The following is a 20375-nucleotide window of genomic DNA, read 5'->3' as shown; positions in this document are numbered from 1 at the left end:
CAACAATTCTGTGTTTTTCTGTCAATATGGGGTGCTGTGTGTACATTAATGAGGAAAAAAAATTTACTTAAATTATTTTAGCAAATGGCTGCAATATAACAAAGAGTGAAAAATTTAAGGGGGTCTGAATACTTTCCGTACCCACTGTATATACACACACATATATATATATACATATACACATATATATATACACATATATATATATATATATATATACACATATACATACATATACATATATATATACATATACATACATATACATATATATATATATATATACACACATACATACATATATATACATATATATATATATATATACACACATACATATACATACATACATATACATATATATAAACATGCATATTTGTCTCAAGCAAGTCCAAGTCCATTTTTGTGAGAATCAAGCAAGTCAAGTCAAGTCACTGCTTTTGTCAAGCAATTCAAGTCAAGTCGTAGCTTGGGTCAAGCAAGTCACTGTCAAGTCATACAAATGTTTGATTATTTAACTGAATTTATATATTAAAATAGCTTAAAACTACAGTAGTTATGGATTATGGGAGTCTTATTTGCAACATGCATTTCTACTCAAAAAGTGTCTACATACAGCTGAGTTAATACAATAAAAATCTAAAATAAATAAATAAATAAATAAAAATTAAAACTACATAGCCTAAGATGTAAATGTAACTGAAATTAGTCCAACATAAAAGCATGAAAAGTATTTAGGTACAGCTGTTTCAATATGCCTCAAACATTAAAGTAGAGGTCTGCATTCCCGCGGAATCGACCGGATTTTTTGTGCGGGATAAAATTCCCGAATAAAACACGGTAGCAGTTGGTAACTCTGGTGTAATTTAAACGGGAGCGGGCAGTCTAACAATATCCCGTTCCTGACGTCTATTTAGAACAGCATATCTGCGCTTTATTCTTACTGACCACCGGTACAGCTTGCGCTCAAGACTGTTATGCATGCGCTGCACGCATGCTTTAAACGTCACGCGTTTTATTTGCATGGTCTGTGCGCAGCATGTGCATAACGATGCTCAGAACAGGCTGTAGGCTACCTGTGGTAAATATACAGCCCTCAGACAGAACAGGCAGGTTGTCGATGAGTGACAGAGCAGAATAAGGATGGAGCAAAGTGTGGAAGTGCTGTCCTTGAAGGACGTTCAACTCTGTTTTGTTTATATTTTGCTTAGTAGGAAAAGTGTCGCAGAGAAAAATAAATAAATACGACATCTTTCATTTAAAATTATAGGCTGTGTTATCAGAAAAATGTCAAATTAATTTAGTATTTTGAAAAGACAAATAAAAATAACTAATAGGCTATTTTTGTACAACCTACATTTGTATTTTTTTTTCTCTCTGCGACACTTTTTCCCTATTGTGTTGTCAATGTTAAACGAATTGTATCCTGACAAGACGAATAAAAATAAGAAATAAAATATTTGTACAACATTTTTATTTTCTCTGACACTTTTTCCTACCGTGTTGCATAAAATATTAAACTAATTTTGTGTCTCTTAAGATAATTAATATAAATTCAAGTCAAAGTCAATAAATTCAAGACTCTTGACAAGACGAATAAAATAACATACAATTTTGTGCAGAGTAGACTACACTTTTATTTGTCAGCCTATTGCTCTTTTTTTCAGTAGCGGAAATTTCAATGTGAGATTCTGGAAACGAGATCTAAATTTAGCGGGAACGGTCGGGTCGGGAAGAAAATTATTCTAAGCGGAAAGCGGGTGAACAAAGAGTGAATATATAGCGGGAGCGGGTGGGTGTGGAATAAAACCTTGCGGGAGCGGGAATAAAATAAATAAATAAATAAAAAAGTCCCGCAGACCTCAACATTGAAGAAAACCATGAAAAAGTATTAAACAAACAATTCAAGTAAAATGGTTTCTATGCCACCAAATGGCATTCTTCAAACAGGCATAACCTTTATGGGACATGAACAGATCCTCAAGTTAGATCCTTCCTTTTTAACAAAAGAATAACAACAAGAAAAAATATTAATAATCAAATCACACAAACCTTGCACCTGTTTATAATGTACATTATTAATCTGTGTGTGTGTGTGAGTGTGAGTGTGAAAGAGCGAGAGAGAGCAAGAGAGGTGATTTGAGTGAGTGTGATTTATTAATATTATTTGTGAGTGAATGTGTGTGCACGTGTATGCGTGTGCATGGTTGTGCTTGCAAGTTTGTTTTTTTTGTTTTGTTTGTTTGTGTATGCATGGTTGGATTCGCAACAGTATGATTTTTTTTTCTTTTATGCATCCCCATAAACTATCCATAGGCTTCTCACTCAAAGTCTAACACTGAAGACCAATTATTAGACACTGTACTGAACATGCATATACTAAGTGCTACTGCCAAAAAAGCTGACATTTCCTTATAAACAGTGAATAACCATTTACAATGCATTCCACTTGCAAAAAAATTAATTCGATAGTGCTCACAAACTATAAGGTTTGTCCAAGATGTTGCTAGATTTGTTGCTAAGCGCTTTTTTGGGGGGAAAAAAGTCGCTAAATCTATTGACAAAGTCGCTAAGTTAGCAACACTGCGAATGCTCTGCTTGCTTGCTGCGTCACTTGGTTAGGTTGCGGTGCGTTAAACCCCCCCCAGATATTTATTAAACGAAAGACAAGTTATTTCGAGTCCTTTAACTCAAGTCCGAGTCAAGTCTCAAGTCATGAATATCAAGTCAGTCAAGTCAAGTCTTTTATGAATATTTGTCAAGCAAGTCTCAAGTCCTAAAATTTGCGACTTAAGTCTGACTCAAGTCAAGTCATGTGACTCAAGTCCCCCACCTCTGATATATACATAATAAATATACACAGTACACACACACACACACACACACACACACACACACACACACATATATATATTATGTAAACAAAAACCTTTTGGATGCTATTAATCGTTTGACAGCACTATTTAAAATGTAATTTATTCCTGTGATGGCAAATCTGAATTTTCAGCAGCCATTTTTTTAGTCTTCAGTGTCACATGATCTTTCAGAAATCATTTAATACGCTTCTTAGAGAAGAAACAAAGAAGGTTTTGATCCGTCCTCCACCAGACTGAAACAATCAAGCACTTAAGCAGAACAGCAAGAACTCAAAGCCATTTTATACAGACCCACTACATCACATACAGCAAAACAGAATCCAATTGTCTTCCAAAGAGTGTCTCACACTGTTTTTGCAAAGTCCCCTGCATTCTGTTGCCCACCACGAAGCAGTTATTAACACATCTTATGTAAATCCGGTCCTTACGACCGATTAGTTGACTTGTCGTTCAGGTAACCCACCAACTAGTCGACTTTGAAAATATGCCCAAGCATGATTGAACGTGTGCATTTGTACATGCAACTCCAGAGCCAGAGGGTTGAGGTGTACATGCTAAGCAGATGAGAGGAGTGTGTAGGCAGTTGTGTTGTTGGAAATCAGGCCGGCATTCAGCCTGGAGCAGCTTGTTTCATTATGTAACAGTCTGTCTCCACAGGGAGAAACCATGAAGAGTCAATCACTGCTCTGCCACTACACACCGCACTAGGCTACAGTCTCTCATTCCAGACAGTCTTGTTTGTCAGACTTATTTAACGTATAGCTCTTAAATCTGAGCTTCAAATAATCAAAAAAGCTTGTTAGGAAAAACATTCACTAAATCAATTGGTCGTCGATGAGCTGTCTGAACAACTAATTGACTTATCGGCTGTAAGAGAATCAGATGTGCTTCTTAAGGGGCTTTTACATAAGATGTATTCTTGCGGTCACAAACAGAGCAAACTAATTCAAAAACACAAACACAGTTCAACAAATGAACAGATTGCAAGAGTTGTAAAAAGCTGGACTATTTTTAACTTGAAACAGCATATTAAAAAACGTAACACTTGGAACGAGATGCTTAAAATACCGCATGAGACAATACAATGGCAAGAAGAAAACTTACTAAATATGTACGACTATGGTGTGGTGTATGGTGGTGCATTATAGGGCATAAATAGAAAATACCAGACTTTTTCAAGAAGGTTTTACTGTGCAAACAGCTAATCTGCCCGTTTTACTGTCCGACAGCTAATGAATAAATAAATAAACAAATAAATTATACATGAATACATTTAATAATATGTCTATTTAAAATAATATATAATTATATATTATATCATTTATAATGATATATATCTCCCCCTATGTCATTGTCCTCATTTGTAAGTCGTTTAGGATAATAACGTCTGCTAAATGTCTAAATGTAAATGTAAATATATATACACACACACAGGGTGGGTGAAAATTAACTAGGCAATATGTAATGGCTATAGAACTTATCAGTGGAGTCATGATGAAAACCGTTTCTAAATAGACAATAGTAAATTGGATTTTATTTCCCATGTCGATAGTACAGGCGTCGGCTGTGAGAGGCAGCCCATGCAACGTAAACAAAGTTGGCTGACCACTTGACTGTTCAGGAAACGGAGGAAAACCGTTTGAGGAAACTGGTTGATGCCACCGGTGCCTACATTGACATTTAAAGATTTGCTTTCATTTTCCTATGTAATAAAGTACATGTACAATTTGTTTCAATAAATTTTTATTAGAAATATGGACTTTATTACCAATTTTTAATGCCTAGTTACTTTTCACCCACCCTGTATATATATATATATATATATATATATATATATATATATATGTGTGTGTGTGTGTGTGTGTGTGTATACACGCACAAAGACTATACTGTTAAAAATTAAAACTAATATTTAATTGTAATTAAACACCTAGGATATACATTTTCAAAAAGGTTTTACTGTGCAAACTGTCTAACAGCTATTAAAGAAATATTATATAATATATAGGGGTGCAACGGGTCTCTGTAAAAAAATCGAACCATACGGTTCTCCACACACGGTTCGGCATACACTAGGACCGCGGTTCAACTTAAATCTGACAATGCATCTGTAATATGGTTTGTTAGAGTTTGGCTAATGCATGTTTCTGTTGATGGATACAAATTCTGGCTTGCAGAATTTGTAAGCGATGAGAGAGAGAGAAAAAAAACTATACGTGGACAAACCAGTCACTCTTTAATCAATGCGAGTGCTTTATGCTGGAATAACTGTCATTTATGCCATCATCACGTGTTGATAGCGCAGGGGAGACCTGAACAGCACACGTTGCTATCGGTGTTTAAACTAAACTCATTTAAGCCTTGCCAGTTTAAATATTAAAGAGCCAGAAGACGTGAACTTGTGCGCGCAGTGAGAAGATCTGTGTGTGCGCTCACATCCGAAGAGCATGAACCTGCGCAAATATTAAGCTCTCTGTGAAGTATTGAGTTTGAATGGACAAATTCACTCAAAAATTATGTCAAAATGCCCGTCTTGGTGAGTATCCTAGCAGACATAGTCGGCTGAACGTACTGTATCAGTGCATTCTCTTAAAGTGACAGCAATTTCTTAATGTTAATCAAACATCAACAACAGCGAAATCTCTCACTGCTCTTGATTGAATAACTTTTGTAACTTTAACAAGGATTAATCTTTAATTTATAGAGTCAAATATGCAATGTTATTTTACATTTGCTTTATTCAATTTCTGTACCTAAAAACTATGTTAGACCTACCTAAAAAAACTGAAAAGCACTGTTTATTTTATTTGTATCTTTTTTCACAGTTTATTTATTTATTTGTTATTCATTTGTGTAGTTAGATTATTTGTTCTCATTTTCTTTATTTTTATTTGACAATATCGTTTTTTCCCTAAACATAGCACATACCGAACTGCACCGAAACCGTGACTCTAGAACCGTGATACAAACCGAACCGTTGCACCCCTAATAATACATAAAAAAATTATATAATTATAATATTGCAAATATTACTTAATCATCAGATATACTTAATTTCATTATAGCATATAATAAATAATAATCATCATCATCAAAAATTTTAATTTAAAAGTATTAATTAAAACTATACTATATGGTTGTAGGGCAATATTGTGGCCCGTCTCTTTTTAGAACTGTTCTTTCTGAGGTTAAGCTCCAATTGGACATGTTGTTGGGGAAAAAAAAGTTTCAGACGCTTCCAGCAAATTGACATTTTGCCGCATAGAGAAACCACTGGAAACAAATACAATGTCGGCAGAGGCAACAGTGAGCAGAGTCCACTGAGAGAACAAAGACGCCTGTATTGTGACATGAAACCTAGCCGTGCTGTTTGGCTGAGGAACAGTAAAGACTCGATAGCTTCCTCTGTGCAGTAACAATGTCAGCTGCGCTTTGTCTCGTGTTTGTCATCACTATGGGTGGTGTCTCACATCCTGCACTGGGGGAAACATTATCAGGTCATCAGGATTCAGACTTCAGGCTTTTCTCCAACGAACAGAGAAAGGCTGACAGCTGAAGACCCGATGTAAATCAAGATACATGGCATTTTGAGACTAGCTCAACAGCACTTTAATCAAAGCATAGAAGCTAGTGACCAGAAACAAAAACATGGATGAACAGTTTGGATTTCAATCATGTTTTCAAAGTCAGTGTTGATATTTTGTGTAATAAGGATGCTTTGGCTCACAAATTAAGTACAGTAACCATTCCAAAAATTATTATTATTTTTTTTACAAATAAAGCTTCATATTATGAGAAGGATACTTTCTACGACCTTTATCCTGCAGTCATGGTGAGATTATAAATTCCTTCAATTATAGATTCCAACAAGAATCGAAAAAGAATTAAAAACAACAGTGAGGAATCAATTCCAGACCCAGGAATTGAACTCGATTCCAAAAATTCCGGAATCGAACAGCCCTAGTAAAGGCTAAAGTATACTTCGGCCGTCTGCATTACGTCATTTTCATCATCAGGAGGGCTCTGTGCAGGCAATTTTTTGAGACCATGCGGACTATCCGCATACAACAGCGCATGCACGAGGTGAAAGTTGAGACAGAGCGCAAGTCAAGTAGGTGGTACTGCGCCTGTGTCGAGCTCGTCCGTCCGCACTCATCCGCGGTTGAGTATACTTTGAAAGCTGTGCGAACGCGGCTGTGCGCGAGACTGAACGTAATGTGGAAAGTGAAGTATACCCGGGCCTGACGCGTCGCAGATCAGCTCTAACGTCACTGAATCTGCTGTTAAAAATGAACCATCCATTCATCATATCATGCAAAACATACACGTCAAATAGCGAATTTTTCATTAGGCTCGTTTGAGATGAGCAAAATCTGCGCAGAACCGATCACCGCGAGATGCATGCTGGTTAGAAAAGTGTCAGAGTTACGTCCGACTTGCTCTGATGTCATGCTGACGTGTGCCAAAAACCTCTCGGGACGGCGAGGCGGCTGTGTCGGATTGTGCAGTCGAGCACAGTTGCTCTCCACCGACTGCGCTGATCAAAAGCATGATGGGAAACGACTGACTGACGAGTGACGACACAGCTTAATGCTCATTGGTTCAGACAACCGTGAAACTGCATTCTCTTCTAAAATTATTTTTTTTTAAAAATCTGGTTCCATGTGATTATGTATTTAAATTATGCATGAATGTTCCCAAACACTATGACAGTGCGATCTCTGTGTGAGGTATGTGATTGTCATATTTCGATAAAAATCTAAAATACCTGTTTGTATGAAAGTACAAATGGATGATAAATACACCTTTCGTATGGAATTAAATAGAAAGCACTTTGAGTGTCTTGTTCATCATATTTATTTTCATATAAAAGCATCTGAAATTATATCATGTTTATAAGCATCACAGCACGTGAGTGAGAATAACGCGATATCTGTCTTTGCTCTCGTTGGTATCTGTTCCACTTCGAGAGGTCAGAACTGTCAGTCTTGCCTGCGCTTATTTCACTCCTCCCCTCACTGCAGCCGCCCACTCTCACTTACATTTCAGGCGAGGCGAGGCGCATCTCAAACAAGCGTTTCTCGAAACGTCATAGCATTTCCACACCGGCGATGACATGACTGTGGCGCCAAATCATTTATGTCCCCATGCATCATGTACGTCGTCACGCGCTGACGTCATCAAATTGCGATCGGTTCGTGAGATCGAGTCATATAATGTGATTATCGGCCGATACCGATCTCCGGCCGATCGATCGGAGCATCCCTAATTTCTATCTTTTGACTTGTGTTTATCTGCTACACAGAGAAAAACAAAGATTAACCACCAGATGACAGTCAGCTCAGTTAATAAATCACAGCTGACAAAAAGGTACCGTTCCTGTGACTTCACACGCAATGTGAAGTCATGTGAGTTCAGGAAAGAGGACCAAAAAGACAATGCGGAAGAATTTCTGCACAGAAACTCAAAGACCGCCGCCGCTCTCCCGCTCGTCTCCATGTCTGGTTTCCTTCCACTCACAGCTGAGACCCACTGCTGAGTCATAACCAGTTCCTGCTGTGCTGAAGTCAAGCTGAGGTAATGCTTGCTGAAATTAATGCTTCTAAAACCTAGTGAGCCGCCTCACTGCTTACTGCCCAGTGCCCACATTGGCATCTGCTTTCTAAGAGAGTTTCTTAACTGCCTTGGAACCTCAAAACTTCAAGTTTGCTATTAGCATGTTGTTTGAGTTAATCAGTTAATGAGCATAAAATACTTCCTTCAAAAACATGAAGTCTTACTGAGCCTAAACTTTGAACAGTATATATCATATTTTACTAATAATCTTGCCTTCCAGTGGGCTGTTAACCATTGTAATCAGACTACTCGATAAGTGAGTTTAACCGGATCAGCACAAAATCAACAGTTTTGTGAACTGGATCAATGAATTTATTAAAATGCCTCCAAAAAAAATATCTATGACTTGCTCATAAATTGGACATTTATGCTTTTTGTCATTTGTAAATGTAATTCTCATTTCACTTTCATTACATTTAACAGAGTGGCTAGAATGTTCATACATTCTATATATATATATATATATGTATATATATAAGGTTGACTTTTCCATTAACAATGTTTCAACTGTTATGACTTTACCCCTTTTATCTTATATCTACTTCACAAACCTCAAAGAACACATTATACTGGAAGATCATTATGCAATGTGTACAGTTGAAATAAATCACTAGCATGATGTTGAGATTTTTTGACATTCAGTTCCTCTTGCTTTTGTGTCCTCGCAAAGTTTGCCATTAGCATGCTGTTAAGATAAGTGTGAGATTTTAATGAGCATAAATATCCACCTTATTTTAACCAAGAGAGAGCACAGCCATTTTCACTTGAATATGCAATGCTTCTGGTGTCAGTCGCTTTCATTTCTTTTAGTTGCCTCATATTACTAGTAGGTATTTGCTATCATATTATTTTAAATGTACTATTGTGATCATAATCACATTGGTTTGTAGCACAAATAGTTTAACCATTTATTGCACGGTTATACTTGTATATATTTACCCATACCAGCTAATAAATTGAAATAAGATGGTTAAGTAATACAAACAACACATGAAATAATAAAAAAGATACGTCATATAACGAAAAATTTATCAAATCAAACACCCTAAAATATAATAAATAAAATGACACAAATTTAAAAATATATCTCTTTGTTTTGAAAGTCATCTTGGATTTTTTTTTTTTTTTTTTACTGAGCTCTTTGCAGTGCATTTTGGGATTGCATTGTCAAAAAAGGACAGCCTATATGCAATGCTGCAGCATGATTAATTTGCCTATCTTTTGGAACTACCTTCATGCCTGAAGTGTGCCTACGATGCCATAAAAGTTAAAATGCTATGTCCATAGGCTTTTTATGACTTACCCAAGTGTGTGCAGGAGTTTTGAGGTGCAGTCTCTAGAGGGAACGTCTGTCCCATGCTCCGGCCCCCAAAGGGCCTCTGTTTGCAGGTGCACCTCAGTGGACAGTGGTGGCAATTCAGATTCCCCAAAATCTTCTGCTTTTCATTTCAGCTTTAAAGGATCTCTTTCCTGTCACCAAGTGTCGATCTCATGCTTCCTTCCACCTTCCAAGCCAATGTTCCCAAACTCCTCTCTCCCTCTTCTTTGAGTGGATCTCATACCAACTGCCCTTCTTTTCTCCTCCACTCCTCCTCCTGCAACTCTCTCCACCCCCCTCTCCCTCTCTCACATGGGACCCTCCCTCCATACCACTTTCTCTCCCTCCACTTTATAAACAAGCTTGCAAAGCAGATCAGCATAGACACCGACGGATGCCTATCATTCCTTAAAGCAGAGGCCAAAGTGCAAAGTGAGTGTGTGTGTGCGCGCGCGCTTGCGTATGCCTTCTAATGAAAGCAAAGAGAGAGAAAAAAAGCAAAGGATAAAAGGTAAGTTCTGCCAACAGAGGGAGAGATTTGTGAGTTATATAAAACACAAAACCAAGAGGAACTGATTACCAAAAAAACATCTAAAAACATGTCATCATGTTAGTGAATATTTTAAATGAGATGTGAAATTTCTCTGACATTAAAAAGAACATTGATGACCTTCAAATATAATGTGCTCTTCGAGGTTTGTGAAGAAGATATAAGATAAAACATGTACAAATATAGCTGATGGTGTTTAACCTAAAAGTTAACCTACAAAATTAAATTCCATCATTATTTACTTATGTCCATGTCAACCTAAATCTTTTGTGCAACACTGATGGGGAATATCCTGGCTACTCTTTTTAATATAATGAAAGCGAATTGAGATTTGAGGCAAAAAAGCAATGTCCAATTTGTGAACAAATTGTTCATTGGAGTTATTTTAATGGATTCACGGATCCAGTTGGCAAAACTGTTGATTTGTACTGATCCGGTTTTCAAGTTCAGCTCAACTCTTTTTTTTCCTCAACTCTCAAGATTATTAGTAAAATATGATGTACACTACAGTTCAAAAGTTTGGGGTCAGTTAGCATTAAAGAGATCATATAATGTTGCTAAAAAGAACATGCCCCTTACCATACTGTGATGCCCTGTCCGGCCGGAGCGACGAGACAAAAACATTAAAACCCATTATAAACGAGGCATTTGTTGCATCCAGTGGGGACATAATTACGGATTATAATGACTTATACTGTCTTTTTACACGTTGCGTTGCATCGCGCCGTGTAAACATAAAACCATGTCTGCATTTGTGGTCGGAGAAATGACAAACAAGCGCTACTCTACACTGCTCAAAACTCGCGTAAATACAACTTAACCACTGATTTTTAGTCGTGCCCTCTTTTGGAAGGCCAAACAAAGTATTTTCGCTTTCACAACGAAACACAGCGTCACTCACGGCGGCGGGCGGATTCGATGAAGGAGTGGCCGGTGGGCTTGCGGCAACCACATGTGACGACCCCAGGCTGGACTCAGTTTCACTTTCACAACGAAAGACACAGCGCCTTCACAACATGGCGGCAGCAACAATACTACAGCGAGAATAAAAGTCACGCCTTCTTTCTTTGCGTGAACATTTGGGCGGCGTTATGCAAATCTTCCCACATCGTGACATAGACATGTGGGGGCGTGTTAGAACGAGCCGTTTTAGGTAGGCGTGGTTGACTCTTAACTTTTATAAAGAATATCTCTTTGGATTTGAGACTTTAGTCTTTGCAACTTTACAGATCTTCTTTATGCACCAAGACCTTGTAACACTCCAAAGAGAAAGGAAAAATTTAAATCGCATCATATGATCACTTTAATGTTTTTAATGAAGTCTCTTATTCTCACTGCATTTATTTGATCAAAATTATGGTATTGTCAAATAACAAGTTAAAACAACTGTTTTCTATTTTAATATATTTTAAAATGTAACATTTTAGCAGGCATTATTCCAGTTTTCAGTGTCCCGGGATCCTTCAGAAATCATTCTAATATGCTAATTTGGTGCTCAAGAAACATTTCTTATTATTATTGATGTTGAAAACAGTTGTGCTGCTTATTATTGTAGAAACAGTGATACTTTTTTTTCTGAATTATTTTAGGAATAGAAAGTTTTTCCAACTGATTTTTTTGTAACATTGTAAAAGTCGTGTGGACTGCATTTCTTTAAAAAAAAAAATCTTACTGACTCAAAACTTCTGAAAGCTTGTGTGAACTTTAGACTCGTAATATTGTGTACAGGTTACATAAACTACATTTATTATACTTTTGTGTCCTTTGTGAAGCTTAAAAGCTCCAGCCCCAATTAACTGAAATTGCAAAGCAAAGGAGCAAGTCTTTAACATTTCTTTTTTAGTGCTTCACAGAGGAAAGAAAATCAGACAGGTTGGAATGACATGAGGGTGAGTAAACAATAACAATTTATTTTTGGGGTAAAATGTCCTTTTTAGGGTTAATACTGAATATAGGTCTTTTCCCTAAACAAAACCTCTGTATTACTGTAGAACGGGAATGTGGAAGTGTGTAGCCATGTAACTTTACAACAGCAGATCGCACTCCTAATTTCATTTCCTACAGCCAGATACAACTTCTCATTCAGCAGCGTATAACAAAGCAATTCTGTACCAAACCCCTGAATTACATTAATGTGTATGGGAAACATCAGTCATGGGCCAGATCATCCCTGTGATCAACAATGCTCCAGAACTTTGGTCACCATCCATGACCACATGTGATCATATAGCCTAAGGAGGTGTTCACACAGGGATATGTTCTTGTGTTTAGGATTGGGCCGATAGACGATGCCATCGGCTGACATCACAATGTTGAGCCAGCATCTAGCGAATTTTAAATTGTTATATTTCACAATATTACTGATTTTTCCTGTATTTTTGATCAAACAGGGCTCCAAACAAAAATCGATTAAGGAGCCATTGGCTCCTGTAAGAACAATTTTTAGACGCCAAATTATTTTTTTTGGTGCCACAGAATAAACGTGTTTTATTTATTTAATTATTATTTTTTAACATTTTAATCATAATTTCATGTGTTTGTGTCTAATCTTTTCTTGAATTTGTCAGCATTTTAATTGATCTTGTAGATGACCTGGGAACTAAGGTTCACTTAAAGTGGGAACTAAACGTCTTTTCCAACTTGAAATATATAGTCACAAAGAATTGTTCATGACACAGAATCTGTACAAATATCATGGACCATAAGCATCACTTGGCGGCCACTGAGTGTAGTTTGGGCTCCTCCTCAACGCATCCTATAAATGTTGTCAAATGTCTTTCACACATTCAGTCTGTTTTTCCTCATTAGTAAAATGCAATTTTGTAGGAGGAGTTGAGTCATGTAGACAACAGGTTAAGTAAAAATATTAACATCCAATAGCGCATAAATATAGCAAAATGCTCTTCTTTATAGTTATTTTTCTAGCTGACTGATGAGCTTATGGACACCGTATGGTTATTCTTTTTACATGAGACATTTCAGTAAGTTGTACTGTAGGCTTTCTTATAAAATATGCTACGTTTTGATGTTAATTCATGTTCATTATGTACTATAGTAGAAGCGAAAGATATAATGGGTTCACTTGCCGCTTGAACTGAGGCGCTATAGTGATTGCTCCTGCCGCATTAAAGAGTGCCAAAACAACGTATTTACCGTTTGAATTTCGTTATGAATTTTGCATAATTTTAAAGCTGATACTTTATTTATTAAAAAGTAACAAAGCTTTTTGCGATTAATGGACGGCAAGTGTGATTCAAATATGAAGTTCACGCATTAACAGAACACAGCATATAGACTACGATCTTGATAAGAAGCCATATTAGTAATGATTATAAACAAGAATTGTTAACGATATTGCCAATATCCACACAGCTGACAGCTTTACCTGTCGTAGTTTGTTCAAGTTGTGCACGAAATAGACTCTGCTTTTGTGCACTTTTACTTGCACGTCTCCGTCATTTCGATCTCTCTCGCGCTGCACAACTGAGCTGCGTTTGGCAGGTGTGCGACAGCGCTGCAGAGATGAGGACTGTTTGAAACTTTTTTTTCCATTAAAACGTTGATGCGCATCGTCTCAGTTTAATACGTGAACATAGCAAAACAATGATCTCAAAACAATCAGGAAAAAAGGCATTACATGCAAATCTTTAAGTCATAACATGTAAATATATATAGTCACCAGTACCGACCTCAGCAAAAACTTCACTCGCAAATTAATATTTTTGGTCGCAAATGCGACCGTTTTAGTCACAGTCTGGAGCCCTGTCAAATGGAGCCTTGGTGAGCATAACAGACTTCTTCCAAAAAAATCTTGCCGACCTCAAATGTTTGAATGGTAGTGTAAAAGAAGTGCAACTTCATGCGATCTGTAACTTAGCTGACAAACCCGATGCATTGTCTAGCAGCAGAAGTAGTTAATGCAACCACTAGTTTATAGATGGGAAAACTGTGTAAAACAGGGCATTATTACAAAACTGGCTAATGCTGTAATAATCTTAGGCTCCTTAGGCTGAACACATCTTTTAAACTATTTGAACAAAAAAATAAATGTTTGAGGCTTCAATGAAGTAACAGAGAGCCAAGAACAAACAATCTTTTCTTTCTGTAGTGCATGAGCTATGCAATCCCCAAACTATGCAATAATAATGCTGAACTGGGGGTAACAGATACAGAAAGAGCAAGAGGGAAATACTGCAATGATACAACAACACGAAAGATAAACCAAAGCAATAAGGCAAGCAAAGGAAGAGAGACAAGCAAAAAATAGCTTTGTGCTACATGGTTTTGCCATGTTACATAAAAATTGTTGTAGCGAATCAGCTCATGGAAAATATGAATCCTGTAATTAAAGCAAAACAAACGGATAATTACATAAGCAGCCCATTCATTTAAAGCACCACTCATTACTAATTATTACAGACAGACGACATGGCATTAAAATAATTTAATAAAGCAAAAAGCCACAAGAGGCTGTGCTTTAGCATTACTGTCAATTTACCACATTTAAAGGGTGTCCTTAAGGAAAATGTGATTCAAACTCCCTTACCCCTGGCAGAATTCAGTGTCAGAAATAAACATATTTCATTTTAAGTGAAGGTTTAGTGACCAAAAAATTGTTTAAAATAAAATAAAAAAAGAAAAGAATAAAACAAAATAAATAAAAAATAATAAAAACAAACAAATAAAATAAACTAATAAAAATAAAAATAAAAAAATAGGGATATTTAGTCTTCGAGTCCATAAAATGACACATCTCTCATGAATCACCAATGGGAGCTTCAAAACAGAATCTATTCAGAATAAATGGGTAGACGTACAATGGTGAAGGTCATTGGCGTTGTAAGGGGGTGGTCGTCTGTGGTGCCTCTGTTTGTCTATATCAAATGGTTCAAAAGCAGCAGACAGGGTGCATTTGCTCATCTCCAGGGGTTTCCTGTAATACAGAAAGAAAACGTAAAACTCACTTGACTGGAGGTCAGTTGAGGTCAAACATCTTCTCAAATCCTCACTAGCTGTGATCACAGGTTCATGAGAGCGATCAGTAAAGTGTGTTATCCTCAAGTACCCTCATCCTCCTTGAAAGCGTCACTCCCAGACTCCTTCATATGCTTGAATGATGCTTGTCATTTCCCTTTAAGTTTAATCTTTGCAAATCCTGAAGAACTTGGGAGATTTGGTGCGTCCTACACTGATTAGTCACATGTCTCACACCATTAAGGTGGCAAGAAATTCATCCGACATTTGAAAGCAGGTGTCACACCTCCAGGTTGCACAACTGATGGGACAAAAACCAGAGTTTCAATTAAAATAGCACCAGTGTGCTTGAGAAAAGAAAAGCCAAATGACAAGAAGGGGAGAGTAAAAGGCTACGTTTACACGACAACGATGTATTCAAAAACGGAAATTTTTTCCCTTGCGTTTTTAAAAAGTTTCACGGATACACAACAACGTTTTCAAAACGATTCGCGTTTACACACATCCATGAAAACGGCCAAAAACATTGCATTACGTTTTCCAGGCCAGTAGTTGGCACTGTCACCTTGTTAGTACCTGTTGCCGTGTGTATATGGCAGTGTGCTCCGCTGTTGGTTGTAATATTGGTGAAGTAAATCCACACTTTGCTGAAGAAGCGTTAGCAAACTGTTGAGCAGCAACAACAGTATCATATACTCCGCCATTGTTGTGTATGTTTGTTCGCGCTTGCCTTCAAAATTGACACATACTGCACGTCTACATACCTAACACGTACTACGCACGCGCATTATGTCACAGTTTTCAAAGATTCCTGTTGTGGGTGTTTACACGGAAACGATAATGGTGGCGTTTTCAAAAATATCCCAAAACGCCGTTGTCCTGTAAACGAACAGGCAAAACGCATAAAAAGTTTCCCGTTTTTGGCTGAAAACATTGTCATGTAAACGGCCCCTAAGAAACGACCGCAAACAGAAGGCAATTATCTGAAAGACGTTGATGGAAAGGATAGATAACACAAGCAAATAAAATGAGAATATCTAACAGAGGGACACAAAAAACAGACAGGGCACATCAGACTGTAATGGACTGTCAGTTGAAGTGGAGGATGGATAAATGTAGGAGAGAGAGAACAAGCAAGAAAAATGCTAATTAATTTCTCCAGGGGCATTGATCGATTAAACTGAACGCAGACAGACAGCAGTCTCACCTCACTTCGACTTCTGCTTCATCGCAATGAGAGATAAGAATAGTAGAAGCCTGCACGACATTTACCTGAGCTCAGCTAATGTCATTGTGCGATATGTCTTATATAAAAAAAAAAAAATTTTTTTTTTTTTGACAAAATAGTCAGTGCCACTGCCAATCGAACGCCAGCTAGAATTAAACAGATACAGGAATAGTACAGTGTAATTTTTATGTACAGAGACACAGAGTCAGGAGATGGTGGTCCTTGGAGTGTCAACTGCATTTATATGATCAAAAATACAGTGTCTTCAGTGTCACATGATCCTTCTGAAATAAGAGATGCACCGATCGATCGGCCAGGGATCGGAATCGGCCGATTTTCGTCATGATCGGCCCGGATCGGTGATTGGCCGGTCAGTCTCACTTCTTTCCGATTACGAGCCGATCCGTTTTATTACCAGCGGCACGGGCAATAACGTCAGCTGCACATTCTCGCTCTCTTCTCTTTGACGACCCCTTCTCAAATACATACAAAATAATGTCAAAATGCCTGTTTTGGCAAGTATCCAGTGAAACACAGTCAGTTTTGGAACCTTAAATAGTTGAGAAAGAGAACGCATGTTGTGTAACAGTATATTGGGTCTGCGGATAAACTCTTAAAGGGACCGCAGTCCAATATTTATGCAGCTGTCTGTCATGTTAATCAAAGAGCAAAAGACAAAGAAAATTATTTTCTGCTCTTGACTGAATACGTTTTATAACTTTAATGGTAAGCATTAATCTGTAATTTTTACAATGAAGACTACAGAAATTAAAGTAATCAAATGTAAAATAACACAGTGTTATTTTACATTTGATTACTTTAATTTCTGTAGTATTTCTTAACTGAATAAAAACTTACTTAACTTTCAAAGCTCTCTTTATTCTATTGCATTTATTGCATTTGTGCTGTTGTTTGCAACTTTTTTTATTTGTTCTTATTTTATTACTGACTTTTTACTTGTGTTTTTTTATGAAAATAAAACTTTGCATTGAAGAAAAGTAGATTTTTGTTTGTATATGCGGTCAATTATAGCTCTTAGAAAGAAAATCGGAATCGGCAAAAATTAGTATCGGCAGATCACACTAACAAAAAAATCTGAAATTGGAATTGGCCAAGAAAATTGCAATCGGTGCATCTCTATCTGAAATCACTGTAACATGCATATCAGGTGCATATTTATTATAATAATATTTATTATTAAACATTTGCATTGCTTAAAATTTTTGTGGAAGCTAACTTTTTTTTTCAGGATTCTTTGAGTAAAACAAAAAACATTTGAATATTTTGTAACAATGTAAAACTTGTTACCGACACATTTGATCAATTTATTGCATCTTAGCTGAAGTATTAATTTCTTTTCCCCAAAAAAATTATAATGCCAGAATTCAATATTTATGTATTTTCTATGAAATGGATTGTTTATAAATCAGAATAAACCATAATATGGACCAAAAATACTGCAAAAACCTACAATAATCAATCATTTGTTTTTACATTGTTTTTCATAAAAATGAGAAAAACAACGCAAAGAAAAATTAGGGAAGCACCAATATTAAAATTCTGGCTGATAATTATTTTTATGTTAAATGGGCTCAACTGACAACCTTTATGGTAAAATAGCGTGAATTCCTAATATTTAAGCATTTTTTAGAACTTGTATCAATTCGTAACAGTAAACAGCAATATTTACATACATACACATTCATTAAATCAACCATGTTGCATTAATAAAGTAGAACGAAACAGAAATAGAAAGTTATTGGAGCTTATTGAAGATGAATTCTGGATGCTGATACCTCTCTTATGAAACATGATAGTCAGCTGAAGTCTACAGAATTTGCATCCGTATGTTAAGCAGGCAGGAATGCAGTAAACACACGACAGGCAGTGCTAGAGTTAAGCAGCCTATTTCAGCTACGATCATTATCCCCAGCAGCCTCACATTTTTGAGGTTTCAGACACCAAAAATATCCTAAACTGTGGTCATTTGTGCTTGCGACTTCCTCAAGAACTATGATCAAACCTAAAGGACACATGACTCAACTCAAACTACAAAAGTAAAGAAAGCAAGTGCAAACTAAAAAGGACATGCAAAAGAGATGCTTTTCTTCTGGTAATTTAGGTTTTATAAAAGAAGTGGAAGTTTTATATGTACAATTGTGGTTAGTTTTATAAGGCAAAACAAGCCCTTACATCACCCCTGCTGCTAGTCTGATCATAAATCTAGTGTTCTCTTATCACACTTCTTTTATGATGGGAAAAACAACACAAATATAGTAAATATAGACTGTCTCAAGAGAAAGGTGTATCGCTATTATTGTTGCAGACGTGGACACACTATAAAAAGCTCGTCTGCAGGGAGCCCACGCTGGCCCTTCTACAAATCTCACTGAGAACAACATGGTATACCGCTGCAACGATGCAGTGACCAGGCAGCTGGAATACTAATACTGTGCAACATGCAGTGTTTTCACAATGTCTTAATTGATCTTCGCAAACCTAATAGTTTCATAACTGTTGCTTAATGAAGCATGTCACAATAAGGATTTGAAAGCAGATTTATTTTGGCTTGTACAGGAATTCTTGGTGGGTTTATTGTTGGTTGGTCTCTGAAACCTTACATTCTTGTTTTGGGCCAAGTGGTTTGCGTGCTGTGACTCTGGTATCGAAACCACAGAGTAATATTGACCAAAGCTATGCATAAATCAAATAATCAATCCTTCCATGTGGTCATAGTCTAGCTCTTCAACAAACTAGTTCCGGTCTTTTAAGTCTCCAAGCCTACTTATCTACATTATCCGTGTCTAGTCAGTTTGAATTATTATCTCAAAACCACAAGAACAAGACGTTCTCCTCGAGCCATATTATACCACTTTTATACCACAAGAATACAGAAGAACCTTTGGTTTAGTTTGGAACAGTATATTTCCATACTATATTTTTTGTAGTATGTAGTGCAGTATGCTAATTTTCTGTACACAAGGAACATCTACTGTACCTAATCATTTTACCCAAATCATTTTAAAATGTCACTAGTAAATTTAGGCATGACAAGATATTAAGATATACATTTCAGACAGCAGTGTTATTAAATTGTGTTTTTAAATATTAAAAAAAATGTTTTTACATTTTTATTTCTTTATTGGTTCATTGTTTGATCAAACTGCCAGAACTGAAAACATTATTACACAAGACTGAATTAAAAATAACGACTCACCAACATTATAATTGCAGCAGATATGTTGATGATTGTTTTCATGTTATGGCTGATAAATGATAAACTGCCAAAATTAATTTGCATATACTTTTGTGTAAATTAATAATAAAACACTAAAAAAAATACAATTATTTTAAATGCCTCATTTCCATTAGGCATTACAACATATTACATTTATGGATTTTAGAAACAAAAATTCTTCCATGTTTTAATTTTAATAGTAAACCCTTTGTTTGCCCAAAAATAAAGAGTTTAACTCTCATTTGATTAAAAGATAAATTAAATTGATTTATGCCTTAATTTGCACTGTACTGTAAATTAAAACTAACTGAAATTTCTAGTGTCACATAGGCCAAGACATTTCAATTGGCTATTGAACTAAGGCCCAATCCCAATTCTATTTTATACCCCTTCCCCTACCCCTCCGCCTACCCATTCCCCTTGTACGTCACACGTCATCATACGTCGTCTAGCTCCTACAATACACACACATACTGGTGTGCATTAGAGCCTTTAATTACCGTTCTATATTAATGTGCTGCTTACTGACACACGCACACACACACACACACACACACACACACACACACACACAT

General features: G+C 36.5%; 1 protein-coding gene across 2 annotated transcripts in view; it reads right to left on the bottom strand.

Annotated features, from left to right (window-relative positions):
• Window positions 1-10024, bottom strand: part of LOC107597106 (phosphatase and actin regulator 4B-like) — a 47915-nt gene extending 37891 nt beyond the window's left edge. For both annotated transcript variants that reach the window (XM_016288017.1, XM_016288019.1), the window contains exon 1: window positions 9796-10024. In XM_016288017.1, coding sequence (XP_016143503.1) covers window positions 9796-9850 — 55 coding nt within the window. In that variant the 5' untranslated portion in view covers window positions 9851-10024. The remainder of the gene's footprint in view (window positions 1-9795) is intronic.
• Window positions 10025-20375: the final 10351 nt, after the last annotated feature.

Source organism: Sinocyclocheilus grahami, unplaced genomic scaffold, assembly GCF_001515645.1.
Source record: "Sinocyclocheilus grahami isolate Dianchi unplaced genomic scaffold, SAMN03320097.WGS_v1.1 scaffold228.1, whole genome shotgun sequence".
NCBI lineage: Eukaryota > Metazoa > Chordata > Actinopteri > Cypriniformes > Cyprinidae > Sinocyclocheilus > Sinocyclocheilus grahami.
This window is presented reverse-complemented; position numbering and strand designations above follow the sequence as displayed.